The 25845-nt window shown below is 65.1% G+C and overlaps 1 protein-coding gene across 1 annotated transcript in view; it reads left to right on the top strand.

The window, feature by feature from the left end:
* The first annotated feature begins 2606 nt into the window (after positions 1–2606).
* The window catches only part of TPPP (tubulin polymerization promoting protein), a 40104-nt gene continuing 16865 nt past the window's right edge, over positions 2607–25845 (top strand). The window contains exons 1-2 of the mRNA XM_021675356.2: positions 2607–2629; positions 23716–24030. Of these exons, the coding sequence (XP_021531031.1) occupies positions 23720–24030 (311 nt within the window). The 5' untranslated portion in view covers positions 2607–2629; positions 23716–23719. The remainder of the gene's footprint in view (positions 2630–23715; positions 24031–25845) is intronic.

Raw genomic sequence — 25845 nt, 5'->3', positions numbered from 1 at the left:
TGACCCAAAACCCAGATTTTGCCCACAGACATGGAAACAGACTCATGAACACATGGATTCCCCACGGGAGAACCAGGGCCAGATGCACACCCAGCCCTGGTCACTCAGAGACCCGGCAGCCCCTCACTGTGTCTCCTGCGCAGAGGCCCAGGCAGCCCGGTCACTGAGTGTCCTGCATAGAGACCCCGGCAGCCCCAGTCACTGTGTCCTGCGCAGAGGCCCCGGCAGCCCCGGTCACTGTGTGTCCTGCATAGAGACCCCGGCAGCCCCGGTCACTGTGTGTCCTTCGCAGCGACCCCAGCAGCCCCGGTCACTGTGTGTCCTTCGCAGCGACCCCAGCAGCCCCGGTCACTGGTGTCCTGTACAGAGACCCCGGCAGCCCCGGTCACTGTGTGTCCTGTACAGAGAGCCCGGCAGCCCCGGTCACTGTGTGTCCTTCGCAGCGACCCCAGCAGCCCCGGTCACTGTGTGTCCTTCGCAGCGACCCCAGCAGCCCCGGTCACTGGTGTCCTGTACAGAGACCCCGGCAGCCCCGGTCACTGTGTGTCCTGTACAGAGACCCCGGCAGCCCCGGTCACTGTGTGTCCTGTACAGAGAGCCCGGCAGCCCCGGTCACTGTGTGTCCTGTACAGAGACCCCGGCAGCCCCGGTCACTGTGTGTCCTGCATAGAGACCCTGGCAGCCCCGGTCACTGTGTCTCCTTCGCAGCGACCCCGGCAGCCCCGGTCACTGTGTGTCCTGTACAGAGACCCCAGCAGCCCCGGTCACTGTGTGTCCTGTACAGAGACCCTGGCAGCCTCGGTCACTGTGTGTCCTGCGCAGAGGCCTGGGCAGCCCTGGTCACTATGGGTCCTGTGCTGACTCCCGGGCAGCCCCAGGCTCAGCTCTGTCCTCTTCTCATCATGGGGGTGGGGTTGCCAGAGCTCCCTCAAGCCCCTAGACCCACTGGCGCCCCTGCCTCACCTCTCCTCCCAAAGGCTCCGGGAAGATGTCTGACTCCGAAGCCTGCCATGACCTCCCACTGCGATTTTATTGTAAAACCACTGCATTTATGTCGAGAGAGTTTGCACAGGTTTTGAAAGATGCACTGACGGTCACCGTGTGCCTCATACGACAGTGCGAGCACAAGGAGAGGTCATCTCATGACTTCCACACCATGAGTACGAACTGCCGGAGGCGAAGGGGAGTCGCTCTGGGCTCTGTGGGACGAGGAGGCAGTGGAGCCCCACCCGAGCCGGAGAAAAGCGGGACCCCAGCGTGGCCGCCGCTCGGCTCCAGGTTCTCCGGACTTCCCTGCTCCGAGTGTGGAATTTCTCAGAAGAGGAATAGACAGAAACTAGAGGGGAGGAGGGGAAGTGCGGGGCGCGGGACCACCGTGGGGTGGGTGGGGTTCAAGGCGGGCTCCGAGACCTCAGCACCTGCTGCCCAGCGCCCAGCGCCCAGAACCCAGCACCCAGTACCCTCTACCTTCCCCTGCTGCCTCTGCAGGGGCCGGGGGTCTGCGGGACACCTGGTGCCGGGACAGAGGCGGGGCTGGGGGAGGTCAGCGTCACCGGAACACAGTCCAGCTGGAAGTCACCTAAGGCGCCCCTTCCTCCCGGGGGCTGCGCCTCGGCCTCCTCCAGGGAAGGGGCCCCTGCGCCCCTGGAGTCCCAGCACCTAGCACCACGGAGCCGCCCAGCCCGCCTGGCCCCAGAACCTCGTGCGGAGCCACCTCCTGCTGAGGCCCGGACCGCCCCGGGCCGAATGCGCCGTCCCGGCAGAGCCTAGCTGGGGGCGCCGGGCAGCAGGTGCCCGAGAAAGACGAGGCTAGAAGAGTGGCCGGGACTGCCGCGCCGCATGCCGGCGACCCGCAGGAAGAGCCAAGGCTGAGGCCGGGGAGAGGGGCGCGCCCTGCGGCTGCGCTCCTGCGGGAAGGGCTCGGGCAGCTGCGCTCGGCGCCCGGCACGGACCCGCTCCCCGCCCAGGCCGACCCCGGCCGCGGTGCCCCCACCTGCGAGCCCCGTCCCCAGCCTGCGCCCCGCCTTGAGGTCCGAGCACCCCCGCAGCCCGACCCTGCCCCTTCCCTGCACGGTCTGCGGCGCCCTAGAGAATGGGACGCGGTCTGGGGTCGCCCAGCACCGTCCCCGCGTCCCCGCCGCCAACCCGCCCCGCCCCAGGAGCCGCGGCCGCGCTCCTCCATCCCGCGCTGCCGCACCGTCCACGCGCGTCCTGCGGGGCGCAGAGATCGGGGTCCGGTCGTCCCCGGGGGGGCCAAGAGCCAGGTGAGGGGCGCCGCAGTCCCTTGCCCAGCGGTTCCCACGGCCCGGCGAGTCGGCCGCGCCCTGCGCCGAGAGGGCCCCGGGTGACCGGCTGGGCCTGCGCGGAGCCGGCCTTGTAAGGCAGAGGCCTCCGTGCGCCCCGCGCGCTCCCCGGGCCGGGTGGGGCGGCGGGGCGGGGCCGCCAATGAGCGCGCGGGGCGGGGCGGGGCGCGGGGAGGGCGCGGGACGCTGGGGGCCGGGGGCGGGCCGGGCCGGGGCGGGGCGGGGCCAGGCTGGCGCGGGGCGGCGGCGCGAGCGCTCCTCTGGGCACCGGGTCGCGCGCGTCCGAGTCGCGGAGGCGCCGCCGCTGCAGTTGCTGCGTCGCGAGGGTAAGTGGGCGCGGGGCTCGGTCCTGCGGGCGCGGCGCGGGGGACGCCTGGGGACGCAGACCCCGCCCGTCATCGCCAGCGGCCACCTGCGCCGCGGCCCCTGCTCCCCCCGCGCTCTCCCGAGCCCCTCGGTGGCCGCCCCGCGCGTCCGTGCGCCCCGCGCCCCCGGGATGCCCGGCGGTCCGCGCTGCGCGCTCGGTGCCCGGAGGCGGCGGGGAGGCTGCGCGGGGGCCGCGGGCGGGGGTCTCCGTCGGTCGCGCCAGGGACAGGTCTGCGCCCGGCGCTGTGGCCTTTCTCCTAGCCACTGACGCCCCTGCAGCCCCTCCCTCCAGGCCCTCCCCAGCCCGGGGCTGGAACCCTGTTTACCGGCTCCCAGGCCTAGGGGCCGCGGGTATGAGGCGTGGGAAATTGGGGCGTAGAGGGGCGGAATGCAGCCGCGACCCTGCGGCAGATCGTGCGAGATTCCTGGACACAGAAAGGGGCCAGAACCAGCCCTTGGCGAGACCGCGGCGCCGGTCTCGGGGTCCTGACACCACCGCGTCCTGGCAGGTGGGGCGGTCAGCCGGCCCCCCACAGAGACGCCGACTTCCCCGGGCCTTGGCTGCCCCCGCGGGCCTGTGGCGATGGAGAGGCGCCTCCAGGACACCTTCCCGCACCCCTGGGAGCAGTGCCCGGGGATCTGAGGAGCCCTTTATTCTGCGGTTTCGGTTACGTAAATGGAGCCGAGGGAGGTGAGAAGCGCGTCCCTCCCCGGCCTTGGCCGGGCTGCTGTTTTGATGAGGGCTGGGGTTGGGGGGCTGCTGTTTTGATGAGGGTTTGCGCCCCCATCAGTGTCACGGCTGACCCACCTGCCATGTTTATTGGCCCTTCTGGGTGCAGGGACCCTGGGGGAGGCGATAGAGGACTGGCCCCCGCCCACCCCCGCTCCGGACGCCCCTCCTGACCTCTCAGGGGTGCTTCCCTGCGCCCAGCAGGTGACCCTGCTCCCCGTGGCCCGGGACCACCTCCGGGGACGCGGACAGGGGCTGGACCGAGGCCGGGAAGGGGCAGGAAGTGGAGGGGAGCGAGGCAGCCGCAGCCTGATGCCTGCGCCGTAAACTGGGCTCCCGCGACCGTCAGCAGCGCGGTGCCAGCGCCTCGTCCCGCCACGTGATCCGCGGAGGGCCCTGGGGGAGGGGCGGGCTCCGGGAGCGGCTGCAGACCGCGCGCTCGGAGGGTGTGCGCGTTGTCCCGGGCGGGGGGGGGGGGTCGGGTCCGCCGCTTTCCTGGTTTCTAAAGCGGTCCCTGGTTCCGGAAGGCGCCCTAGTGTCAGTGCGTGAGGAGCGGGCCCTGCGTCTTCGCGGAGTGAAGTCATGGCGATCCGGCCGCGTGCGCGCGGGGGCAGCTCTGCGGGCCGCATTTCCATGGTCGGTCTTCCCGAAGTCCATGAAGTTGCAATAAATGTTTTAACGGTTATACAGGGTTATAAACGCTCATATAAATGGTCAAAGGCGGCTTCCTTTGGACACACCTCGCCCGAATTTCCCGAGCCTCACGCTGGCAGTGGCTGCGCTAGGCCTGGGAGTCAGTAAATAGGGTTCGAGCGCCGGGCTGGGAGGCTGGGCAGGGCAGGGCCTGGACGGAGGGGCTGCAGGGCCCTCCGTGGGCGAAAAGAAAGGCCCCAGCGCCACACGCAGGGCCCGGGAGGACTCCCTAAAGAATATTAGGGTCACCCATCGCAGATGGGGCCGGAGAGCTCTCCGGAGAGTCAGGCAGTCTGTCCCCTCCCAGCCTGTGGGAGCCACTCCCTGCAGAGGACGCAGAGAATTAAAAGCTTCCTCGGGAGAGGCCGTGCCAGCAGAGCCAAGTCTATTTATAGCCGGTGGTGAGACAGGAGGCTGTGTGAGAGGGATGCTGTCTGGGGCTTCGGGGCCCCCAGGCCAGTGCTGGTCAGCGCCCTGCAGTACCTGGCCCAGCCTGGTGCCCTCAGGCAAAAGCGCCTTCGGGAAGCACTCTGGGTGAGAAAGAGTCGCTCATCGCCTCTGCCTGGGCTGGGGGAGCCAGAAGGCTGCACCCAGGAGGGTCGAGAGCGGGTGTCAAGTCCATCTGAGCCCACAAACCCTCAGCCAGGAGCCGGAATCAGGCAGCAGAGTCTACACACACCCAGTTCCTACTGCTCGAGCAAAAGGTGTTTCCTGGGAAGGAAGGGGTGGAGCTGCCTGGGTCAGGCCCAGCCACATCTGGGGCTCAGACCTGGTCCCGGCACCCACGAGCCAAACCCCAAGCTGCTCCGCGCTGATCCTCCTAGGGAGACCGGCTTCCTCTCGGTGTGTGTGTGAGGAGGGAACAGGGGTGCCACAGGGCCGTAGACCCCCATATCCCCCCAGATGATCTCCCACCCAGGACAGCCCCTACCCAGATGATCCCCCACCCGGGGAAGCTCCCACCCAGGTGATCCCCCACCCAGTAGAACACCCACCCAGGGCAGCCCCCACTTGCTGCTTCTCCCACCCATGGTATCCTCCCCAAGATGATCTGTCACCCAGGTTTCCTTCCTAGGCATCCCCCCACAAGGGTTTCCTCCTAAGGCAACATACCCCTCCCAGGACATCCCCTCCCACAGGATCCCCCAGGTCATTCCTTCCCCAAGGCTCCACCACCCAGGACAGCCCCCACAGGGATTCCCTCACACACGGCATCTCCACCCAGGGTGTCCCTCTCTCCAGGGCCTCCCCCACCCAGGGAATGCCTCTCCCCAGGGAATCCCTCTGACCCAGGACTTCCCCCACCCAGGGCTTCCCCCCACCCAGGGCTCCCCCCACCCAGGGCTTCCCCCCACTCCCACCCAGGGCTCCCCCCACCCAGGGCTTCCCCCCACTCCCACCCAGGGCTTCCCCCCACCCAGGGCTTCCCCCACCCAGGGCTTCCCCCAACTCCCACCCAGGGCTCCCCCCACCCAGGGCTTCCCCCACACATATCATCTCCACCCAGGGCATTCCCCCCAACCCCGCCAGGGCCTCCAGGGCGCATCAGCTCATCAGCACCTCCTCAGTGAGGAACCACGGCCCCAGTGCTGCAGGTTGGTGCCTGCGAATGGCTTTGATTGGCCCTGCGGGGTCCCAGGCGGGGAAGGGAGGGCAGGTGCTGTGGCCTGCAGTCCCCTGGAATCACACCTCGGGGGGGCAGCGCCCCGCAGGAGAGTGGCTCGTGGTTCTCAGGAAAAAGAATAAACAGAAACGTCAGCTGTCCCTAAGTCTTGCTTCCTGATGCTCGAATTAAGACTATTCTGGGTTCCATGCTCCTCCTTTAACTGTGCAAGCACTACTTGTGAATTGCAATTTAACATCTAAATGTCCAAAGGCATGACTTTCTTTGGGGAAGCAAACAACAGCTTTCTGTCTGCGCCGCACCAGCTGCCTCCTGCAGCCCCATCCGCTCGGAAAGCCGGGCTCCTCTTCTCCGTCATGAAGGCTGAGCCTCTCCTCAGAGGGCCCCAGTCGCGCTGACGTTGTTTAAAAGTGAGGTTCTGGAAGGGAAGGGAGATTTCTTTCCTTTCCCTAAGCCCGGCAGTTACGGCCACCAGCAGCCCTTCCCCTGTTGGGTGGGGCTCAGGGAAGGGGTTGGTGCGTTCCTCCGGCATGTTTGGTCTCCCACGTCTGACTTCTTGGTGGCCATCCACGTGGGCTCCGAGTGATTGCTGAGCAAGCATGGGGTCGCAGACCACATTTCTCAGATCCTATAGCCTGTAACCTGACACACTCATTTGTTTACAAATGTCCGTGACCTCTGCCCAGAGAATGTCACCAACAGCCATACCTGCCAGGTGGCCTCACACACCTGCTGCCTCCCTCTGGCCATCAGTCAGTGGGGCCGGGAGCAGCCAGCACCCCATATGGGGCGTGGATGTGGCTTCAAACCCAGGCCTTGGCCCTAGTGCCCTCGCGTCCGACACAGGCGGGCTCCCAGCACCCTTTGCCTTGTCAGGAAGCGTGTGACACGCCCTCCTGGCTCACAGAGGTGCTCGAGCTGTGCTCACCTCACCGTGCCTGCGGCAGGCACTGTGTTCACCCGCTCACGCTGGCTCCCGCCCAGAAACAGACCAGGCCAGTCCCACCCCACTCAAAGTGCTGCTGGTGTCTGAGGGCCGGGGAGCCACGTCCAGGCCCCAGCCAGCCCGGGGGACAGACCCAGCCCCTCCCCCTGAGCCCAGGGCACCTGCCTCTCCCATCCATGGTATCTCACAGGTGACCTGCCCACCGTGGCTGCTTCTGGGGCGTCCACCTTCCCTGCGCACACCGGCCCCCGCTTCTCCTAAGGCTGCCCGAGTGCCGGTTTCCTCTGCCCCTCGTTGGGGTGGCACCGCTGCCTTGTCAGCTCCCGTCCCGCCGGCTGCTTGCTGCCCTCTCAGTGCCCGAGGAACCTGGGTCGTGGACGGAGCCTCTGGGGCGAAGCTCACGTCAGCCTCAGCTCCCAGCAGCCTTGTTCCCGCCGCCTTCCCCAGTGCTACGTGTCCCCAGGCCGCCTGCTGTGAGGGCCCCGCCTGGCACTCGTCACAGTCCATTTGTGGTTCTGGTGCCAGTCACTCTGGGCTGCCTTTTTGTGTTCCAGGAGTGGGACAGGGTCTCACTCACTGTCTCCGTTTTCCCATCGAAGCACAAACCCCTGAGCGCCGTGCTTTGACCTTGGCATTGCCTGTGTTTTTCACGTTTAACCGGCAGCCAGGCAGCAGGCGCTCTGCTGTGCCAGCTCACTGGGTCAGCAGTGTGTGTGAGGGACCCGTCCCCGCTGCATCGAGGAGCCGCATGCACTGGCGCTGAGCGCTGCTCACGCTCCTCTGGGAACGCCCACTGTCCCTCAGACCGCCGGACTGTCGGCAGGCTCCCTTGCTTGGCAACTAGGGACGAAGCTGTCGTGGGCGTTCCCGGGATGTTCTTTGGGGCACATGGGCAGGGGTCTCTGTTGGGTCAGTCTGGAAGTGGAGCCGTTGGGTCCGGGGTCCTCACTGTCCTTACACTCATTAGCTGATGCCAAGCAGCTTCCCAAGGGGTTGACGCCGTTCGCACAGCCCCGCGGTTTCCTGCTGACCCGCGTCCTGGCCGGCACGTGCCACTGTCAGCTTCTCAATGTCAGCCTTTTCTGAGGCTGTGTGGAAGCGTCTGATTTGCATTTCCCTGGTCACACTAACGAAGCTGAGTGCTCTCTGCTGAGCACGGGGCACTGGGATACCCCCGTCCTGAGGGGCCTGTTCAAGCTGGCTGCCATTTGTGTCTTCATTCTTGTTGATCTGTGGACATTCTTTATATTTTCTGAGACAAGCCCGGATCAGCTGTGTGCGGCAGACCTCCTTCCACCCTGGAGCTGGCTTTTCACTCTCTAGATCCTTCTTCAATGAGTGCAAGTGCTTTCTTTGATCTGGTGCCATCTAAGAATCTTTTCCTGCAGGGCAAGTCTTTCTGCGTCCTCGTAACGCGTGTTCCCCATGCCAAGGACTCGCGAAGCTCTTTTGCATCAGCTTCCGAGGCGTCTCGATCTGACCAGCAGGACAGCCCTGCAGCACGCAGCCGCGGCTGAACCTTCTCTTAAATCAACGGATTCCCGTCAAGCAACTTTTCCTCATGCCAGCTGCGTATGCAGCCTGTATTTTCTCCACGGACAAACGGGCATCCGGGGCCGGCTGGGGCTCAGAAGGCAGGTGCCGTCGGCAGCCGTGGCCGAACGCCGTCCTGGCCTAGGCGGACCCCCAGGCCTCTGGATCTCCGTGTGGCCTCAGTGCTACCCGCCGGCCTCCGCAGACTCCTCCCCGTGACGGGTGCTGAGCCTCTGGTCCTGCCCGCTGGGCCGCTGTGTCCAGAGAGAGGCCGCTGGCAGTTGTCACAGACCGGGGTCAACACAACAGGAATACATTCCCACACGGTCCTGGAGACGAAGCCCAGCGTCCAGGCCTCTCAGGGCCCAGTGTCCTTGGGAGGCTTGGGGACCCTCCCCGCGTCTTCCAGCTCCTGGTGGCTCCAGGCTCCTGGGCGTGTGACGGCGTCACCCCAGTCTCAGCCTCACGGCGATTGTCTTGGTCCGTGTGTGCTGGTGTAACTGCAGCACACGTGGTAATTTATGAAATGACGTGTTCACTTCTCACACTTCTGGAGGCTGGAGAGTGCCAGATCAAGGCGCCTGCAGGCTTGGCGTCTGACAAGGGCCCCTTCCCTGCTTCCGAGACAGGGCCCGGCTGCCGCGTCCTCACGCCCCTGCCCTCTGACCAGGCACTCCGTCACTTGCCGGAGCCTGGACCCCGTGGCTTGATCTCATTCCCCCGAGGCTGCAGCTCCCAGTGCCTCCACCACACGGTTAAGTTCCAGCGTGGATTTTGGAGGGGACAGATTCAGCTCATGGCACCGTCTCTTCCCTCTGTGTCTTCTCTCCTGCCTCTTGGAGGCAGAGAAACTTGCCGCTGGATTTAGGGCTCAGCTGTGGATGATCCGGGATGAGCTCACAGATCCTTTTCCAAACAAGGCCGCATTCGCTGCTTCTGGGGATTCAATGGGGCCCCATTTGGCCCAGAGCTGGCCTGGCCCAGCTGCCTGCAGGTGCCCGGGACCTGGAGCCTCAAGGGCGACCAAGGGCAGTGACTGGACTGGGGTGGGGCAGGGTCCTGCATCTGGCGCTCAGTGAAGCTGCAGTGGGTGGACTGGCCCCTGGTTCTGTGGTGGCCTGTAACCCGCTGTGCCCCCCCGTGAGACCCCCAGCTATGCCTTCCTGTAACCCGCTGTGCCCCCCCGTGAGACCCCCCGGCTGTGCCTTCCTGTAACCCGCTGTGCCCCCCCGTGAGACCCCCCGGCTGTGCCTTCCTGTAACCCGCTGTGCCCCCCCGTGAGACCCCCCGGCTGTGCCTTCCTGTAACCCGCTGTGCCCCCGTGAGTCCCCCCGGCTGTGCCTTCCTGTAACGTGCTGTGCCTCCCCGTGAGACCCCCCGGCTGTGCCTTCCTGTAACCCGCTGTGCCCCCCCGTGAGACCCCCCGGCTGTGCCTTCCTGTAACCCGCTGTGCCCCCCCGTGAGACCCCCCGGCTGTGCCTTCCTGTAACGTGCTGTGCCTCCCATTAGACCCCCCCTCTGTGTTCTCCTGTAACCCGCTGTGCCCCCCCGTGAGACCCCCCGGCTGTGCCTTCCTGTAACCCGCTGTGCCCCCCCATGAGACCCCCGGCTGTGCCTTCCTGTAACCCGCTGTGCCCCCCCGTGAGACCCCCCGGCTGTGCCTTCCTGTAACCCGCTGTGCCCCCCGTGAGACCCCCTGGCTGTGCCTTCCTGTAACCCGCTGTGCCCCCCGTGAGACCCCCCCTCTGTGTTCTCCTGTAACCCGCTGTGCCCCCCGAGACCCCGGCTGTCCCCATGGGAGGTGCCTGCAGTGGAAGCAGGTCCCACTGTGTCTGCAGCCACTGGGCGTCCGGCGTGGATGATGGCATGAGCCCGCTGGAATCTCTCTCATTCCCTCTGGGCTGCTCTGTTGGCAGAATGTCCTGTGTGGGGCTTTAGAGAAATGGTGTTGGCCCTGGGTGATGGCACCGCGGATGTGGTTTCGCACTCACGTGGACCTTGGCCAGTCTCTGAGCTGGTGAGTCTCCACTGCGGCGTCCTTTGCAGAGTCCGGGAGCCCCTTGTGCCTCCCTCCCTCCCACGGTAGAGTGGGTGCTCCCGGAGCCCCGGCGTCGGTGGCCTGGACAGTCAGCCTTAGTGCTCTGGAATGTTCCGTCCTCCCGTCTGCATCTCCCGGTCATCCTTAGACCTGAGTCTCCCACTCAGAAGGGATTTGCCGAGGGGACTGGGGCTTTTCTCTGTGGCTGCCCCGCCTTCTCATCCCTAGACCCGTGTGCAGATGGGCTCCGGTGGCTGCCCCCAAAGTGGCCGTGCTGAGAGCTGCGAGGGCCACCCCTGCAGGTGGGGGCAGGGGATGGGGCCAAGATGTGGTTCCCAGAGGCAGAGGACACCAGGTGCTGGGTGCTGGGCCGACCCCTGTTGACCTGAGAAGCCCCTGAGCATCCATCTCTGAGGGCGGAGGGAGGGTGGATGGAGGTGACCAGGGCTGTGCAGCAGCCTGTGTGTGGTCGGCACTTACGGGAAGGCTCCTTCTGCAGGGCCCCTCCCACCCCATGGGCCTTGGGAGAGTGTGAAGCCTGCCCTGTCCTGCCCAGGTCTGGGCCTCCTTCCCTCCTCACTTCCTTGGGGACTGCACTCGGCCTGGGCTTGGCTCTGGACCTCAAAGTCCCTGAAGAGCAGGAGCCCGACCTCAGGTCCTCTCTGGCAGGGCCTTTGCCCTGGCCTGGAGACCCTGTCCTGTTGATCTCTCAGGACCATGACCCCTCAGGACTGTGACCTCTCAGGACAGTGACCCCTCAGGACCGTGACCTCTCTGGACCGTGACCTCTCAGGACCGTGACCTCTCAGGACCGTGACCCCTCAGGACTGTGACCTCTCAGGACCGTGACCCCTCTGGACCGTGACCCCTCAGGACTGTGACCCCTCAGGACAGTGACCTCTCAGGGCCGTGACCTCTCTGGACCGTAACCCCTCAGGACCGTGACCTCTCAGGACCGTGACCCCTCAGGACCGTGACCTCTCTGGACGGTGACCTCTCAGGACCGTGACCCCTCAGGACAGTGACCTCTCAGGGCCGTGACCTCTCAGGACCGTGACCCCTCAGGGCCGTGACCCCTCAGGACCGTGACCTCTCAGGACTGTGACCTCTCAGGGCCGTGACCTCTCAGGGCTGTGACCTCTCTGAATGGTGACCCCTCAGGGCTGTGACCCCTCAGGACCGTGAACCCTCAGGGCTGTGAACCCTCAGGACCGTGACCCCTCAGGGCCGTGGCCTCTCAGGACCGTGACCCCTCAGGACCGTGAACCCTCAGGACTGTGACCTCTCAGGACCATGACCCCTCAGGACCGTGACCTCTCTGGACGCGCATGCTGGGGCGACCCTGGCTGAGTGTGCCTGCCTCGCCTCTGGGTGGGGTGTGCTCTCGAGGCTGTGACGGGGACTGTGCTGAGCTGACACTGGCTGGAGCGGCTCCTCATCCTGCTTCCTGCACTGCAGGGGACGCCTTGGACTCAGAAACTGCCAGCTTCGTCCTGCTTGGGAGCTCTGACCGCCTGACCGGCGGACTGGGCCGAGAAGAGCGGGGCCACTCACGTGGAGAGTGCCACGCGATGGTCGTCAGAAACAGGGACAGTCTGCCGAAGGGCTGCGCCGTGCTCAGATGCGCACTGAAATAGAGGGGCTGGCGGGGGCGGTGCAGGGCCCACCCTGGCATGGCAGGCCCTGAGCCGCCTCGTTCCCCAGCCCTGTTTGCTCGGGCAGCACCCCCTCGGCAGAAGGGGCCCGGTCCTAGGAGGAGCCTCGGTGGGACAGGGTGGGCGGGCGAGCTCCACAGGGCTCTGTCCACCCCTTCCCCTGTGAGGGCGGCTTTTCCTTCTGGGGCTTCGGGTCACTGTGGTCTTTGATGTCGCTGTTCCCTTGACCAGCGAGGGCCCCCGGAGCCGAGAGCCATCCAGGGTGAATGTCCGGTGGGCAGCATGAGGCCAGGACTGCCCTACGGGGGCCCAGCAGGCGCCTTGGAATAGAGGCTTTCCCCTCAGCCTGCGTGGGTCGCTGGCACCTGGCCCCCCTCGGGGCTCTGCCATGGCTGCGCTTCCGATTTACTGGGGGGGCTGCTCCCCCAGGTCCCCGACCCCCTCCCCTACCTCAGTCAACGTCCTGGAGCCAGGCTGTGATGGGGCACTGGGGCCTCCAGAGGGGTCATCCCGGGCCCTCGATGCCCAGGTGGGACGTGCGACTGTGGGACATTGGAGGGGCCATCAGGCCCCCAGGAGCGTTTCCACCTGCAGGCCCGAGAGCGTCCCCTGCCAGCCGCGGGGTCTGGCCCTGCCGTTTCCCAAACAGGAGTGGGGTTTAGCGACAGCCGTGTCCAGGGAATCTGGGAGGGCTGAAGGTGGTGGCGGCTGCCGGCCCGGGGTGGAGGGTGCGCCCCTGGACAGGACTTGGGCGTAAAGGTCCGGCAGCACCACACCCACCTGAGCCTGCAGAGGCTGGGCACCCGCATGGGAACGCACCATGGAGACAGGACCAGGGACCCCTGGGGTGCCTGGCACGCACTCCCACCCACAGGGCCTGAGGCGGCGCCTGTCACCAGCCCACAGATGCCGGAATCCTGCCGCGCACCGTGGGGCCCGCCCGCCTGTTTCCCAATCCGATGGCAGCATGGCGGCCCCTCACACTCCCTGGTGCCAGTGCCCTAAGAAGTGGATGCTTTGCCCTGAGAAGGAAGGGGTTGCTGAGAGGCATCCGAGCCAGCATGGCGCCTGCCAGGGACATCCTGTGGTCATAGCACGCTGGACACCTGGACAGCATCTCCAAGGGCTCAGAAGAGGGAGCGGCCCCCACCCAGACCCCCGGACCTCCAAATCACCAGGGAGGCTGTCGTCATCCACGAACTGGGAGTTCTCCGGGGCACAAGCGCCGGCTCCTGACAGGCGGAAGCACGCCAGGCGCCGGGGACCCGGGTTGCCAGAAGGTTTGGGTTGAGTGTGATGTGGGAGCCTGATACCCCGAGCTGGTCACTTCTGGAGGACTGCTCGCCTCTGGGTTCCGGTGCAGTCCACTCCCTGCCATCAGGAGCATCTATCTCCACGGAGACAGCTTCTCCCTCGGGCCGTGCCTGCACAAGGCCGTCTGGGTGCGAGGGAGATCAGGGGCCGCACCCCTTCAAGGATGAGAAGGCTGAGGCCCAGGCAGCTGACCCACCTTGGGCACCTGCCTGAGAGAGCTCTGGGGCTCAGGGGGTGCAGCCGGAGGCCCCTCTTGCTGGTGGAGCTGTCAGAGGTCACCCCCGGACTGGTCCAGCCCCGCACAGCCCAGGGGGCCTTCTGGAAACCTGTGGCCAGGACAGAGGTTCCTGGGGAGGGCGGGGCCTGAGCAGGGCCGAGGGCCAACTCTGGGGTCTCAGGCCCCAGGGAGGGGTGATGAGCTGAGAGGGCGGTGGCTCCTGCCTCCGCCCCTGACCTGGCACTCCTGCGGATGTGCACAGCCTGTCCACCAGCCTCCTCTGCCAGCAAGGCTCAGCCACCCTCCAGCCATCCACATGGAGAACGGTCGTGTGGACTCTGTCGGCGCTATCCCCACGTGGGCGTGGGCAGTGAACAAGGGGTTGTGGTGGGGGGTAAAGGGGAGGGAGTGAAGGAGGGAGGGGTCCTGGGACGGGAGGGGCATCTGGTCGCTGACAGGCATGGAGGGTTTGTTCCATGGGCATGGTCAGAATTCAGGCAGTGCCTGCAGGCAGAGCCCTGGATTAGAGGCAGAAGAAAAGGGCGGGCATGGTAAGCACCCAGGGAGGCTTTGGGGGAGCCAGGGAGGAAGGGAGCTAACTTGCAGGAGTGGCGGCACTCAGCCCACCTCCATCCTGCTCCGGAGACACCAGCAGAGCGCCACGGCAGTTGGCCCCAGTGAGAGACCCGAGGCCCCAGTGAGAGACCTGAGGCCCGAGTGAGAGACCCGAGGCCCCGGTGAGAGACCCGAGGCCCCAGTGAGAGACCCGAGGCCCTAGTGACAGAGCCCAGGTCCTAGTGACAGAGCCCAGGCCCTCGTGACTGACCCCAGCCCATAGTGACAGAGCCCAGGTTCTAGTGACAGAGCCCAGGCCCTCGTGACTGACCCCAGGCCGTAGTGACAGAACCCAGGCCCTCGTGACAGACCCCAGGCCCTAGTGACAGAGCCCAGGTCCTAGTGACAGAGCCCAGGCCCTCGTGACTGACCCCAGGCCGTAGTGACAGAGCCCAGGTCCTCGTGACAGAGCCCAGGCCCTCGTGACTGACCCCAGGCCCTAGTGACAGAGCCCAGGTCCTAGTGACAGAGCCCAGGCCCTCGTGACAGAGCCCAGGTCCTAGTGACAGAGCCCAGGCCCTAGTGACAGAGCCCAGGCCCTCGTGACTGACCCCAGGCCCTAGTGACAGAGCCCAGGCCCTCGTGACAGAGCCCAGGCCCTCGTGACTGACCCCAGGCCCTAGTGACAGAGCCCAGGCCCTCGTGACAGAGCCCAGGTCCTAGTGACAGAGCCCAGGCCCTCGTGACTGACCCCAGGCCCTCGTGACAGAGCCCAGGTCCTAGTGACAGAGCCCAGGCCCTCGTGACAGAGCCCAGGTCCTAGTGACAGAGCCCAGGCCCTCGTGACTGACCCCAGGCCCTAGTGACTGAGCCCAGGTCCTAGTGACAGAGCCCAGGCCCTCATGACTGACCCCAGGCCGTAGTGACAGAGCCCAGGTCCTAGTGACAGAGCCCAGGTCCTAGTGACAGAGCCCAGGCCCTCGTGACTGACTCCAGGCCCTAGTGACAGAGCCCAGGTCCTAGTGACAGAGCCCAGGCCCTCGTGACTGACCCCAGGCCCTAGTGACAGAGCCCAGGTCCTAGTGACAGAGCCCAGGCCCTCGTGACAGAGCCCAGGCCCTAGTGACAGAGCCCAGGCCCTAGTGACAGAGCCCAGGCCCTCGTGACTGACCCCAGGCCCTAGTGACAGAGCCCAGGCCCTCGTGACAGAGCCCAGGCCCTAGTGATAGAGCCCAGGCCCTCGTGACTGACCCCAGGCCCTCGTGACTGACTCCAGGCCCTAGTGACTGAGCCCAGGTCTTAGTGACAGACCCTAGGCCCTAGTGACAGAGCCCAGGCCCTCGTGACAGAGCCCAGGCCCTAGTGACTGACCCCAGGCCCTAGTGACAGAGCCCAGGTCCTAGTGACAGAGCCCAGGCCCTAGTGACTGAGCCCAGGCCCTAGTGACTGAGCCCAGGTCCTAGTGACAGAGCCCAGGCCCTAGTGACTGACCTCAGGCCCTAGTGACAGAGCCCAGGCCCTAGTGACTGAGCCCAGGCCCTAGTGACAGAGCCCAGGCCCTCGTGACTGACCCCAGGCCGTAGTGACAGAGCCCAGGTCCTAGTGACAGAGCCCAGGCCCTAGTGACTGACCCCAGGCCCTAGTGACAGAGCCCAGGCCCTAGTGACAGAGCCCAGGCCCTCGTGACTGACCCCAGGCCCTAGTGACAGAGCCCAGGTCCTAGTGGCAGACCCTAGGCCCTAGTGACTGAGTCCTGGTCCTGGTGACTGAGCCCTGGTCCTGGTGACAGAGCCCAGGCCCTAGTGACTGAGCCCAGGCCCTAGTGACAGAGCCCAGGCCCTAGTGACAGAGCCCAGGCCCTAGTGACTGAGCCCAGGCCCTAGTGACAGAGCCCAGGCCCTAGTGACTGAGCCCAGGCCCTAGTGACAGAGCCCAGGTCCTAGTGGCAGACCCTAGGCCCTAGTGACTGAGTCCTGGTCCTGGTGACTGAGCCCTGGTCCTGGTGACAGAGCCCAGGCCCTAGTGACTGAGCCCAGGCCCTAGTGACAGAGCCCAGGCCCTAGTGACAGAGCCCAGGCCCTAGTGACTGAGTCCTGGTCCTGGTGACTGAGCCCTGGTCCTGGTGACAGAGCCCAGGCCCTAGTGACTGAGCCCAGGCCCTAGTGACTGACCTCAGGCCCTAGTGACAGAGCCCAGGCCCTAGTGACTGAGCCCAGGCCCTAGTGACAGAGCCCAGGCCCTCGTGACTGACCCCAGGCCCTAGTGACAGAGCCCAGGTCCTAGTGGCAGACCCTAGGCCCTAGTGACTGAGTCCTGGTCCTGGTGACTGAGCCCTGGTCCTGGTGACAGAGCCCAGGCCCTAGTGACTGAGCCCAGGCCCTAGTGACAGAGCCCAGGCCCTAGTGACAGAGCCCAGGCCCTAGTGACAGAGCCCAGGCCCTAGTGACTGAGCCCAGGCCCTAGTGACAGAGCCCAGGCCCTAGTGACTGAGCCCAGGCCCTAGTGACAGAGCCCAGGTCCTAGTGGCAGACCCTAGGCCCTAGTGACTGAGCCCTGGTCCTGGTGACTGAGCCCTGGTCCTGGTGACAGAGCCCAGGCCCTAGTGACTGAGCCCAGGCCCTAGTGACAGAGCCCAGGCCCTAGTGACAGAGCCCAGGCCCTAGTGACTGAGTCCTGGTCCTGGTGACTGAGCCCTGGTCCTGGTGACAGAGCCCAGGCCCTAGTGACTGAGCCCAGGCCCTAGTGACAGAGCCCAGGCCCTAGTGACTGAGCCCTGGTCCTGGTGACAGAGCCCAGGCCCTAGTGACAGAGCCCAGGCCCTAGTGACTGAGCCCAGGCCCTAGTGACTGAGCCCAGGTCCTAGTGACAGAGCCCAGGCCCTAGTGACTGACCTCAGGCCCTAGTGACAGAGCCCAGGCCCTAGTGACTGAGCCCAGGCCCTAGTGACAGAGCCCAGGCCCTCGTGACTGACCCCAGGCCGTAGTGACAGAGCCCAGGTCCTAGTGACAGAGCCCAGGCCCTAGTGACTGACCCCAGGCCCTAGTGACAGAGCCCAGGTCCTAGTGACTGAGCCCAGGCCCTAGTGACAGAGCCCAGGCCCTAGTGACTGAGCCCAGGCCCTAGTGACAGAGCCCAGGCCCTAGTGACAGAGCCCAGGCCCTAGTGACAGAGCCCAGGCCCTAGTGACTGAGCCCAGGCCCTAGTGACAGAGCCCAGGCCCTAGTGACTGACCCCAGGCCCTAGTGACAGAGCCCAGGTCCTAGTGGCAGACCCTAGGCCCTAGTGACTGAGTCCTGGTCCTGGTGACTGAGCCCTGGTCCTGGTGACAGAGCCCAGGCCCTAGTGACTGAGCCCAGGCCCTAGTGACAGAGCCCAGGCCCTAGTGACAGAGCCCAGGCCCTAGTGACTGAGTCCTGGTCCTGGTGACTGAGCCCTGGTCCTGGTGACAGAGCCCAGGCCCTAGTGACTGAGCCCAGGCCCTAGTGACAGAGCCCAGGCCCTAGTGACTGGCCCCAGGCCCTAGTGAGAGACCCCAGGCCCTAGTGACAGAGCCCAGGCCCTAGTGACTGACCTCAGGCCCTAGTGACTGAGCCCAGGCCCTAGTGACAGAGCCCAGGCCCTAGTGACTGAGCCCTGGTCCTAGTGACAGAGCCCAGGCCCTAGTGACTGAGCCCAGGCCCTAGTGACTGGCCCCAGGCCCTAGTGAGAGACCCCAGGCCCTAGTGACAGACCCCAGGCCCTAGTGACTGGCCCCAGGCCCTAGTGAGAGACCCCAGGCCCTAGTGACAGACCCTAGGCCCTAGTGACTGAGCCCTGGTCCTAGTGACAGAGCCCAGGCCCTAGTGACAGAGCCCAGGCCCTAGTGACAGAGCCCAGGCCCTAGTGACAGGCCCCAGGCCCTAGTGAGAGACCCCAGGCCCTAGTGACAGACCCCAGGCCCTAGTGACTGGCCCCAGGCCCTAGTGAGAGACCCCAGGCCCTAGTGACAGACCCTAGGCCCTAGTGACTGAGCCCTGGTCCTAGTGACAGAGCCCAGGCCCTAGTGACAGAGCCCAGGCCCTAGTGACAGAGCCCAGGCCCTAGTGACAGGCCCCAGGCCCTAGTGAGAGACCCCAGGCCCTAGTGACAGAGCCCAGGCCCTAGTGACAGAGCCCAGGCCCTAGTGACAGGCCCCAGGCCCTAGTGAGAGACCCCAGGCCCTAGTGACAGACCCCAGGCCCTAGTGACTGAGCCCTGGTCCTAATGACAGAGCCCAGGCCCTAGTGACTGAGCCCAGGCCCTAGTGACAGGCCCCAGGCCCTAGTGAGAGACCCCAGGCCCTAGTGACTGAGCTCAGGCCCTAGTGACTGGCCCCAGGCCCTAGTGACAGACCCCAGGCCCTAGTGACAGACCCCAGGCCCTAGTGACTGAGCTCAGGCCCTAGCGACAGGCCCCAGGCCCTAGTGACAGACCCCAGGCCCTAGTGACAGAGCCCAGGCCCTAATGACTGGCCCCAGGCCCTCGTGACAGGCCCCAGGCCCTAGCGACAGAGCCTAGGCCCTAGTGACAGACCCCAGGCCCTGCTTGCTCACGCCCCGTTCCCCAGGGCAGCTGCCCTCTGGGGTCCACCTCTGCCTGCCCGGCTGTGAGGTCTGTGATGCTGCCTCTGCCCTCATCTTCTGCCCTCTCCAAGCCCGTTTTGAAAATGCCAGTCGGCAGCGCAGTCTGCCCCACACCTGGGTGAGCCCGTCGGTGCTGTCCTCCTGACTGCTCGGGGAGGCCCTGGGGGTTGCGGTGGGGGCGGGAGTGGGATGGGCTCAGCCTCCAAGCAGGTGCTGGCTGGGGCCCCAGCTCGTGCAAGTGCAGCCAGCCCCATTCGGGCTCCTATGGGGTCTGGCCAGGGAAGGGGCATGTGCTGTGAGCAGGAACCTGGGACAGGGCAGGGCGGGACACGTCCCTCCTACCAGGGAGACATCCAAGGCACCAGCCAGTGGGAGAGGGCGCAGGTGCACACCTGGATGCTAGCCACAGGCCTGGGAGTGCCGGGCACACCTGGATGCAAGCCACAGGCCTGGGAGTGCCGGGCACACCTGGATGCAAGCCACAGGCCTGGGAGTGCCGGGCACACCTGGATGCAAGCCACAGGCCTGGGAGTGCCGGGCACACCTGGATGCAAGCCACAGGCCTGGGAGTGCCGGGCACACCTGGGATGGTGGCTCAGGCCTGGGAGTGCCGGGCACATGTGGGATGTGGCTCAGGCCTGGGAGTGCCAGGCACACGTGGGATGTGGCTCAGGCCTGGGAGTGCAGGACACACGTGGGATGTGGCTCAGGCCTGGGAGTGCCAGGCACACGTGGGATGGTGGCTCAGGCCTGGGAGTGCCGGGCAGACGTGGGATGTGGCTCAGGCCTGGGAGTGCCGGGCACACGTGGGATGTGGCTCAGGCCTGGGAGTGCCGGGCACACATGGGATGGTGGCTCAGGCCTGGGAGTGCCAGGCACACGTGGGATGTGGCTCAGGCCTGGGAGTGCAGGACACACGTGGGATGTGGCTCAGGCCTAGGAGTGCTGGGCGATCTCCTGGGGCTCAGGGCACACACCTGGAGATGGTACCTGGGAGCTTGCCCTTTGACCCCTGGGTGAACAGCTTGTCTTCCTGGAGTCTGTTCTGCTACGTGACGTTCTTTCCCCTTACGGTGGAAGAGCAGCGCCTCCGGGGGAAACAGTGTGAGACCCGCACCCCAGGTCAGTGGTGCTGCGCCCGGAAAGCCCGGGAAAGTGGAGGGTGCCTGGCCTCTGCAGTCTGGGAGAAGCAGCCGCGCAGCCGCGTGCCACGCTCGCTGAAGAGCACCGAGGGTGAGGCGCCCGCCCAGGGTCATTGTCCAAGTTCTGACACCTCCACGTGCTTTTAAAATTAAATGTCTTCTTACTACTGTCATCATGGAAACCGCACATGGGTTTAATGAAGCGATCCAGACAGCGCGGCTCCGTCTCCTCCTCCTGCTCCGGTGTGTGGCCACGCGTCCTGCTCCACCAGACCCCGCGGCAGCCTGGCTCTCTTCCCACAGGGGCACAGCATGCCTAATTCGTTCTGTCATTTTTAGTTTAAAAACCTTTTAAAAATATTTTGTTAAGTGAATGCATGTTTGAGGTGAGCTGCCGGAGGAGCTCCGCTGTCCGTGGTGTGCTGGGGCCCGACCCCTCTGCAGCCCCCGAGGGGTGTTCCGAGCCCCTCCCCACCCACCCGCACCCTCCTGTCCAGACACCCAAGCCTGGGAGCCGGCTCCGAGGCAAGTCCCGTGTGAGAGCCCTCGGCACGCACCCCACGCAGAGCGGGGCTCCGGACGCGTTTCCAGCAGCTGGCGTCTGAGGTCGGCACTACCCCACCCCTCGGTGCAGAAAGGCCCCGGGCTGAGTTGAGATGGGTTCCGCTTTTCCCTCCAGAACCTCCCGGGCTGGCCCTCGGCCCGCCCAAGCGCCCGTGGCCTCACTCCCGCGTGGTGGCCGACCGTGGGTTCCTGCGTCTGCTCCTTCCTGTGGCTGTTGACGGCTGTCACCCGCCTCTTCCTGGGAAGCTGTCACCGCCAAGCACCTCAGCAGGGGGTGTGGCCGTGCCTCGGAGCTCACACGCACTGCGGGTGGCCTCGCTCCCCTCAGCCTGAGTGGGGACAGTCGACGCGGGGATCAGAGTCCCGGCTGGAAGCGACGGCCCGGCCCCCGTTCCCGTCTGCCCTCTTCCCCACGGCCCCACAGTGCTCTCGTGGGCCGTCTCACGCTGCTGGCTGTAATGGGAGGGATTGAGCCCAGCACAGGTGGCGCCTGCCCAGCAGGGACTCAGGGCCACATAGGCGCAGGGGCCGCGTGCCGGGCCGCTCTCGGGCGGCGCCTGCCCAGGTCTGTGCTCCCGTGCGTCCTCTTCCGCCGGCCTCCCTCTGACCTGCCTCAGTTTCTCCTCTTCACTGCCCGATGTTTCATCGCGTATTTGCTTATCACTTGTCCCAGCTGAAGGCCTCATGAGGACAGGACACTCTGTGTCCCGCTCAGCCCTCCAAGGCCAGTCTTCAAGTTTAGTTATTTATTTTTATTACACTTTAAGTTCTGGGGCACATGTGCAGATCACGCAGGATTGTTACATAGGTACGCACGTGCCATGGTGGTTTGCTGCATCCATCCCCCGTCACCTACATTAGGTATTTCTCCTAATGCTCTCCCTCCCCAATCCCCCCACACCCCGCTCTGCATTCCCTAGGCCCCGGTGTGTGATGCTCCCCTCCCTGTGTCCACGTGTTCTCATTGTGGACTCCGCCTATGAGTGAGAACATGTGGTGTTTGGTTTTCTGTTCTCGTGTCAGTTTGCTGAGAATGATGGTTTCCAGCTTCATCCATGTCCCTGCAAAGGACACGAACTCATCCTTTTTTATGGCTGCATAGTATTCCATGGTGTATATGTGCCACATTTTCCTTGTCCAGTCTGTCATCGACGGGCATTTGGGTTGGTTCCAAGTCTTTGCTATTGTAAATAGTGCCTCACTGAACAAACGTGCGTGTATCGTGCAAACCATGGGCTGATGGGCCGGGACGTCCTGCGTGAGCCCAGAAGGCAGCTCCGAGGGGCTCCCCTCATCCCTCTGCTCCCAGCCAGGACCCGCAGGGCAGGTTCTCAGATGACTCGCTGAGGTGTGTGAATATGGGTCTCTGTTCAGGCGCGTCCTCACAGATGAGAACACAGAATGCAGCCCTGAGTCTGAAGCATCTGGAAGGTTCTTTCTCTCTCACCCGCACGCCCACCGCAGTTCTGGGTGCTCACAAAGCCTGTCATCGCTCCCAGTAATTTCCCACTTGGTCCTCCTGCCCAGCGTCCCCTGCTGCTGGAAACACAGGTCAGGCCTGTGAGAAGCTCCTGTTTCAGACAAAGAAATGGTGTCAGCGATAAAACTGGAAACTGTTCCCGGCTTGACACCCGACCCAGCCCTTCCACCCCCGGGATCCTGCCCCCACACGGCCCTGCCCCACCCCCGGGATCCTGCCCCCACACGGCCCTGCCCCACCCCCGGGATCCTGCCCCCACACGGCCCTGCCCCTGACTCGGTCCTACCCTTATGCCCCCTCGGGGTTGGCATCTGCGTTTTCAGTGCCTTTCTGGGAAAGGGGTGAATGGGTGGGACCTGAGGTGCTGAAGGTCCTCGATGTAGGGAGTGCCCCGGGATTTTTTCCAGCTGTTTTGGGGGAATTTGTGGGATCTCAAGGTCATCAGGGGCCACCCACAGGACCCCCACGATGACGGAGCACGCTTTGGCCATGACTGGTGCTGAGAACTGCAGATCTGAGAGGGCATCGTGAGGCCCAGGGTTGGGACACGCACCTGTGTCCTCAGCACCGACCCTCCCACCTGCTGTGTGTGGAGTCCACATTCAGTTCTTGGCGTGGTGCTGACGGGTGACCTGGTGTCCAGGCCCCTCGGGGAAGCGGCTGTGGTGCCCTGGGTCTAATACCACACACTGGGTCCTTCGGGGCCTGACTGGGTCTCACCGGAGGCCACGCGTGGTGGGGAGGCGGCCTCGGCAGCCCACGACCACGCCGCTGCGTAGCCTTGCATCCCTGAGCCCTGCCTGGGCGGCGCCCCTGTCTTTTCAACCCCATGGCCCAGCCGCCTGCTTGGAGGTGGGTGCCTTGCAAAGTCCAGGGAGTGTCCCTGCACCACCCCCCCACCGCCTCAGCCCTGAACATTCACAGTCCCCTCCCCTGGCTGGGGCCACCTCGTGCTCAGCAGGCCCTGGGCTCCTGGGCAGAGCCTCCTCGGGCACCTCCAGGGCCACCATACACCCTCCCCAACCCAAAGCTCCGTCTCCAGTTAGAGGCTCTGCACTGTGGTGATGGCAGCTGTCACATGACTGCTGTGGACCCCCTGGAAGAGGGTGACCCATCATGGACCCTGGAGGAGGGCGTCCCCTCATGGATGCCAGGGAGAGTGTGACCCAAGGTGTCCCCCAGAGCTGCAGAGCTGGCGTCCACAGGAGGGGCAGTGGAACTGTGGCATGGGGGACCCGGAAAGGCAGTGAAACTGTGGCATGAGGACCCAGAAAGGCAGTGGAACTGTGGCATGGGGGACCCGGAAAGGCAGTGGAACTGTGGCATGGGGGACCCGGAAAGGCAGTGGAACTGTGGCATGGGGGACCCGGAAAGGCAGTGGAACTGTGGCATGGGGGACCCGGAAAGGCAGTGGAACTGTGGCATGGGGGACCCGGAAAGGCAGTGGAACTGTGGCATGGGGGACCCGGAAAGGCAGTGGAACTGTGGCATGGGGACCCGGAAAGGCAGTGGAACTGTGGCATGGGGGACCCGGAAAGGCAGTGGAACTGTGGCATGGGGACCCAGAAAGGCAGTGGAACTGTGGCTTGGGGGACCTGGGATAGGCTTTGATGCTGCCAGGTCACACCCTGAGCCTCCTTGGCCTGGAGCCCCTGGGCACCCAGCTCGGCTCCCACGCTGGGCTCTGCTGTGCTGCTGGCTTTATCTGGCTTAGGGGGTCCTTGACCCACTGACGGCGGCAGGCAGGGCCTCGCTCGGCTCAGCTCTGTCCGGCAGCTGGACAGACGTGCCCCAGTTCTGAGCATCTGAGGGGCCTCGCACCCAGCCCCAGGAGGGCCTGTCTGGCTCAGCCCTCGCCACATCCTGGTGGTCTTTGGCATGGTGGGTCTCCCGTGTGCCACCCGGGTCAGCCAGGACATGGCCTGGGTGACACCTTTCTCTTCTTCCTCCACAGCAACATGGCTGACAAGGCCAAGCCCGCCAAAGCTGCCAACAGGACGCCCCCCAAGTCCCCGGGGGACCCCTCGAAGGACAGGGCGGCCAAGAGGCTGTCGCTGGAGTCGGAGGGTGCCGGTGAGGGGGCGGCTGCAGCCCCCGAGCTCAGTGCCCTGGAGGAGGCCTTCCGGCGCTTCGCCGTGCACGGGGACACCAGGGCCACCGGGAGGGAGATGCATGGTAAGAACTGGTCGAAGCTGTGCAAGGACTGCCAGGTGATCGACGGCAGGAACGTGACCGTCACCGACGTGGACATCGTCTTCAGCAAGATCAAGTGAGTGCACTGGCCTTTCGAGGCCAAAACCTCGCTTATGGGGTCTGAGGCTCTCAGTCCCTGGGTGGGTTCTGTGGGGAGCGGGCCATGGGGAGGTGGAGGGGGTCATGCTTCAAGACCCCACCCTTCTCAGAAGTGGCCCAGACACAGGAGCCTGAACATGCCCTCTGGGCATCCGGGGAGCAGGGGTCCTGGCAGTGCTGGACCCCTGGGTGCCATGTCCCGAGCGGCAGCCCCAGCTCCTCCCAACCCCATGGTCTGTGGGGGCTGGGCATGGGAGGTGGCCTATGAGGGGCTGTCTGGCCTCGGAGACAACTTGGGATGAACACTGCACCCTGAAGTCAGGGAGCTGTGGCTGGGATCACTGGGCCACCCCAGGAATGGGGATAGGGCCTGCCTGGAGCCTGGAGAGGCAGGTGGCTGCTGGCGGGCGGAGATCCCGACCCTCCGCGGCTGGCTCAGGGGCTGAGTCTGTGGGGTTGGGCACTTGTGTCCCGTGCATGGAGCTGGCCTCTCGGGTGTCCCCAGCCCCTCCTACAGCTTTTGTGCCACTCTGCTGCTGCCCGGGGACTCCCACGGGCCCCAAAACAGAAAAGGGCACCAAGAGGGCGGCAGTGGCCACCACTGTGAAACCACATATGCTGCTGTGTCAAGCGTGTGCCTGTTTTCTCCTGGACGCTGGGAAGCATGCTGAGGCGCCCGGTGTGGTCGCGCCTGGAGAAAGAGCGGTTCCCCCGAGCCCCGGGTCCAGCCCCGTCCCGTCTCCTGGGTGGAAATGGCTTTATTTCCACGGTTCCCCTGAGCCCTGGGTCCAGCCTCGTCCCGTCTCCTGGGTGGAAACGGCTTTATTTCCACGGTTCCCGTGAGCCCCGGGTCCAGCCTCGTCCCGTCTCCTGGGTGGAAACGGCTTTATTTCCACGGTTCCCCCGAGCCCCGGGTCCAGCCCCGTCCCGTCTCCTGGGTGGAAACGGCTTTATTTCCACGGTTCCCCCGAGCCCCGGGTCCAGCCCCGTTCCGTCTCTTGGGTGGAAATGGCTTTATTTCATTTCGACAGCTTGCTCCTGCATCCACTGCAGCCAGTGTGATCCATCTCGGTTCCGCATCGCTGCAACCCCACCACCTGTTTCACCTCAGAGGTCCTGCCACCTTCCCATCAGCAACCTTGGCTTTTCGAGGGGCCGGGCCATCGGGCAGACACCCCGTGCTGAAGGCGGTGGGGCGGCTCACGTCTGCGGCACCAGCACCCCGTCTGCCAGCTCTGGGTGGGCCCTGTGGCCTTTGCAGCCGCGCCGTCTCTGCTGTGCTCCATGGCGATGTCACGTGTGTCCCCTGGGTCTCGGTTGTCTCCTGGGTCGCGTGTGTGTGTCCTGGTGAGCTTCCTGTTGTGTGTGGCACATTTGAGTGCATCCGAGGGCATTTGGGTTTGGAAAGTTATGCTTGCCAGGCATTGTGGCCCTTGCCTGTAGTCCCAGCTACTCGGGAGGCTGAGGGAGGAGGATCGCTTAAGCCCAGGAGTTCTGGGCTGTAGTGTGCTATGCCGAGCCGGTGTCCGTGCTAAGTTCAGCATCAATATGGTGACCTCCTGGGAGTTGCCTAAGGAAAGTTATGCTGGAAAAGCCATGAAACCACCAGAAGGATGCCTGAACCCAGACTCTCTCCAGCCAACTTACTGCCTTTCAGGCTGCCCCAGCTCTAGGGGATGGTGTGGGGCAGCCGGGGATGGCGTGGGGTGGCCAGACCAGCAAGTCCTGTTCGTCATCCTGATAGCCTGCAGCCTCAGTCCTGGAGAAGCTGGAGGAGAGGCTCCATCAGGGG

Source organism: Aotus nancymaae, unplaced genomic scaffold, assembly GCF_030222135.1.
Source record: "Aotus nancymaae isolate 86718 unplaced genomic scaffold, 86718_ANA_hifiasm-v0.15.2.pri h1tg000014l, whole genome shotgun sequence".
NCBI lineage: Eukaryota > Metazoa > Chordata > Mammalia > Primates > Aotidae > Aotus > Aotus nancymaae.
Note: the sequence above shows the minus strand (reverse complement) of the source record. Positions and strands in the feature narration are given on the sequence as shown.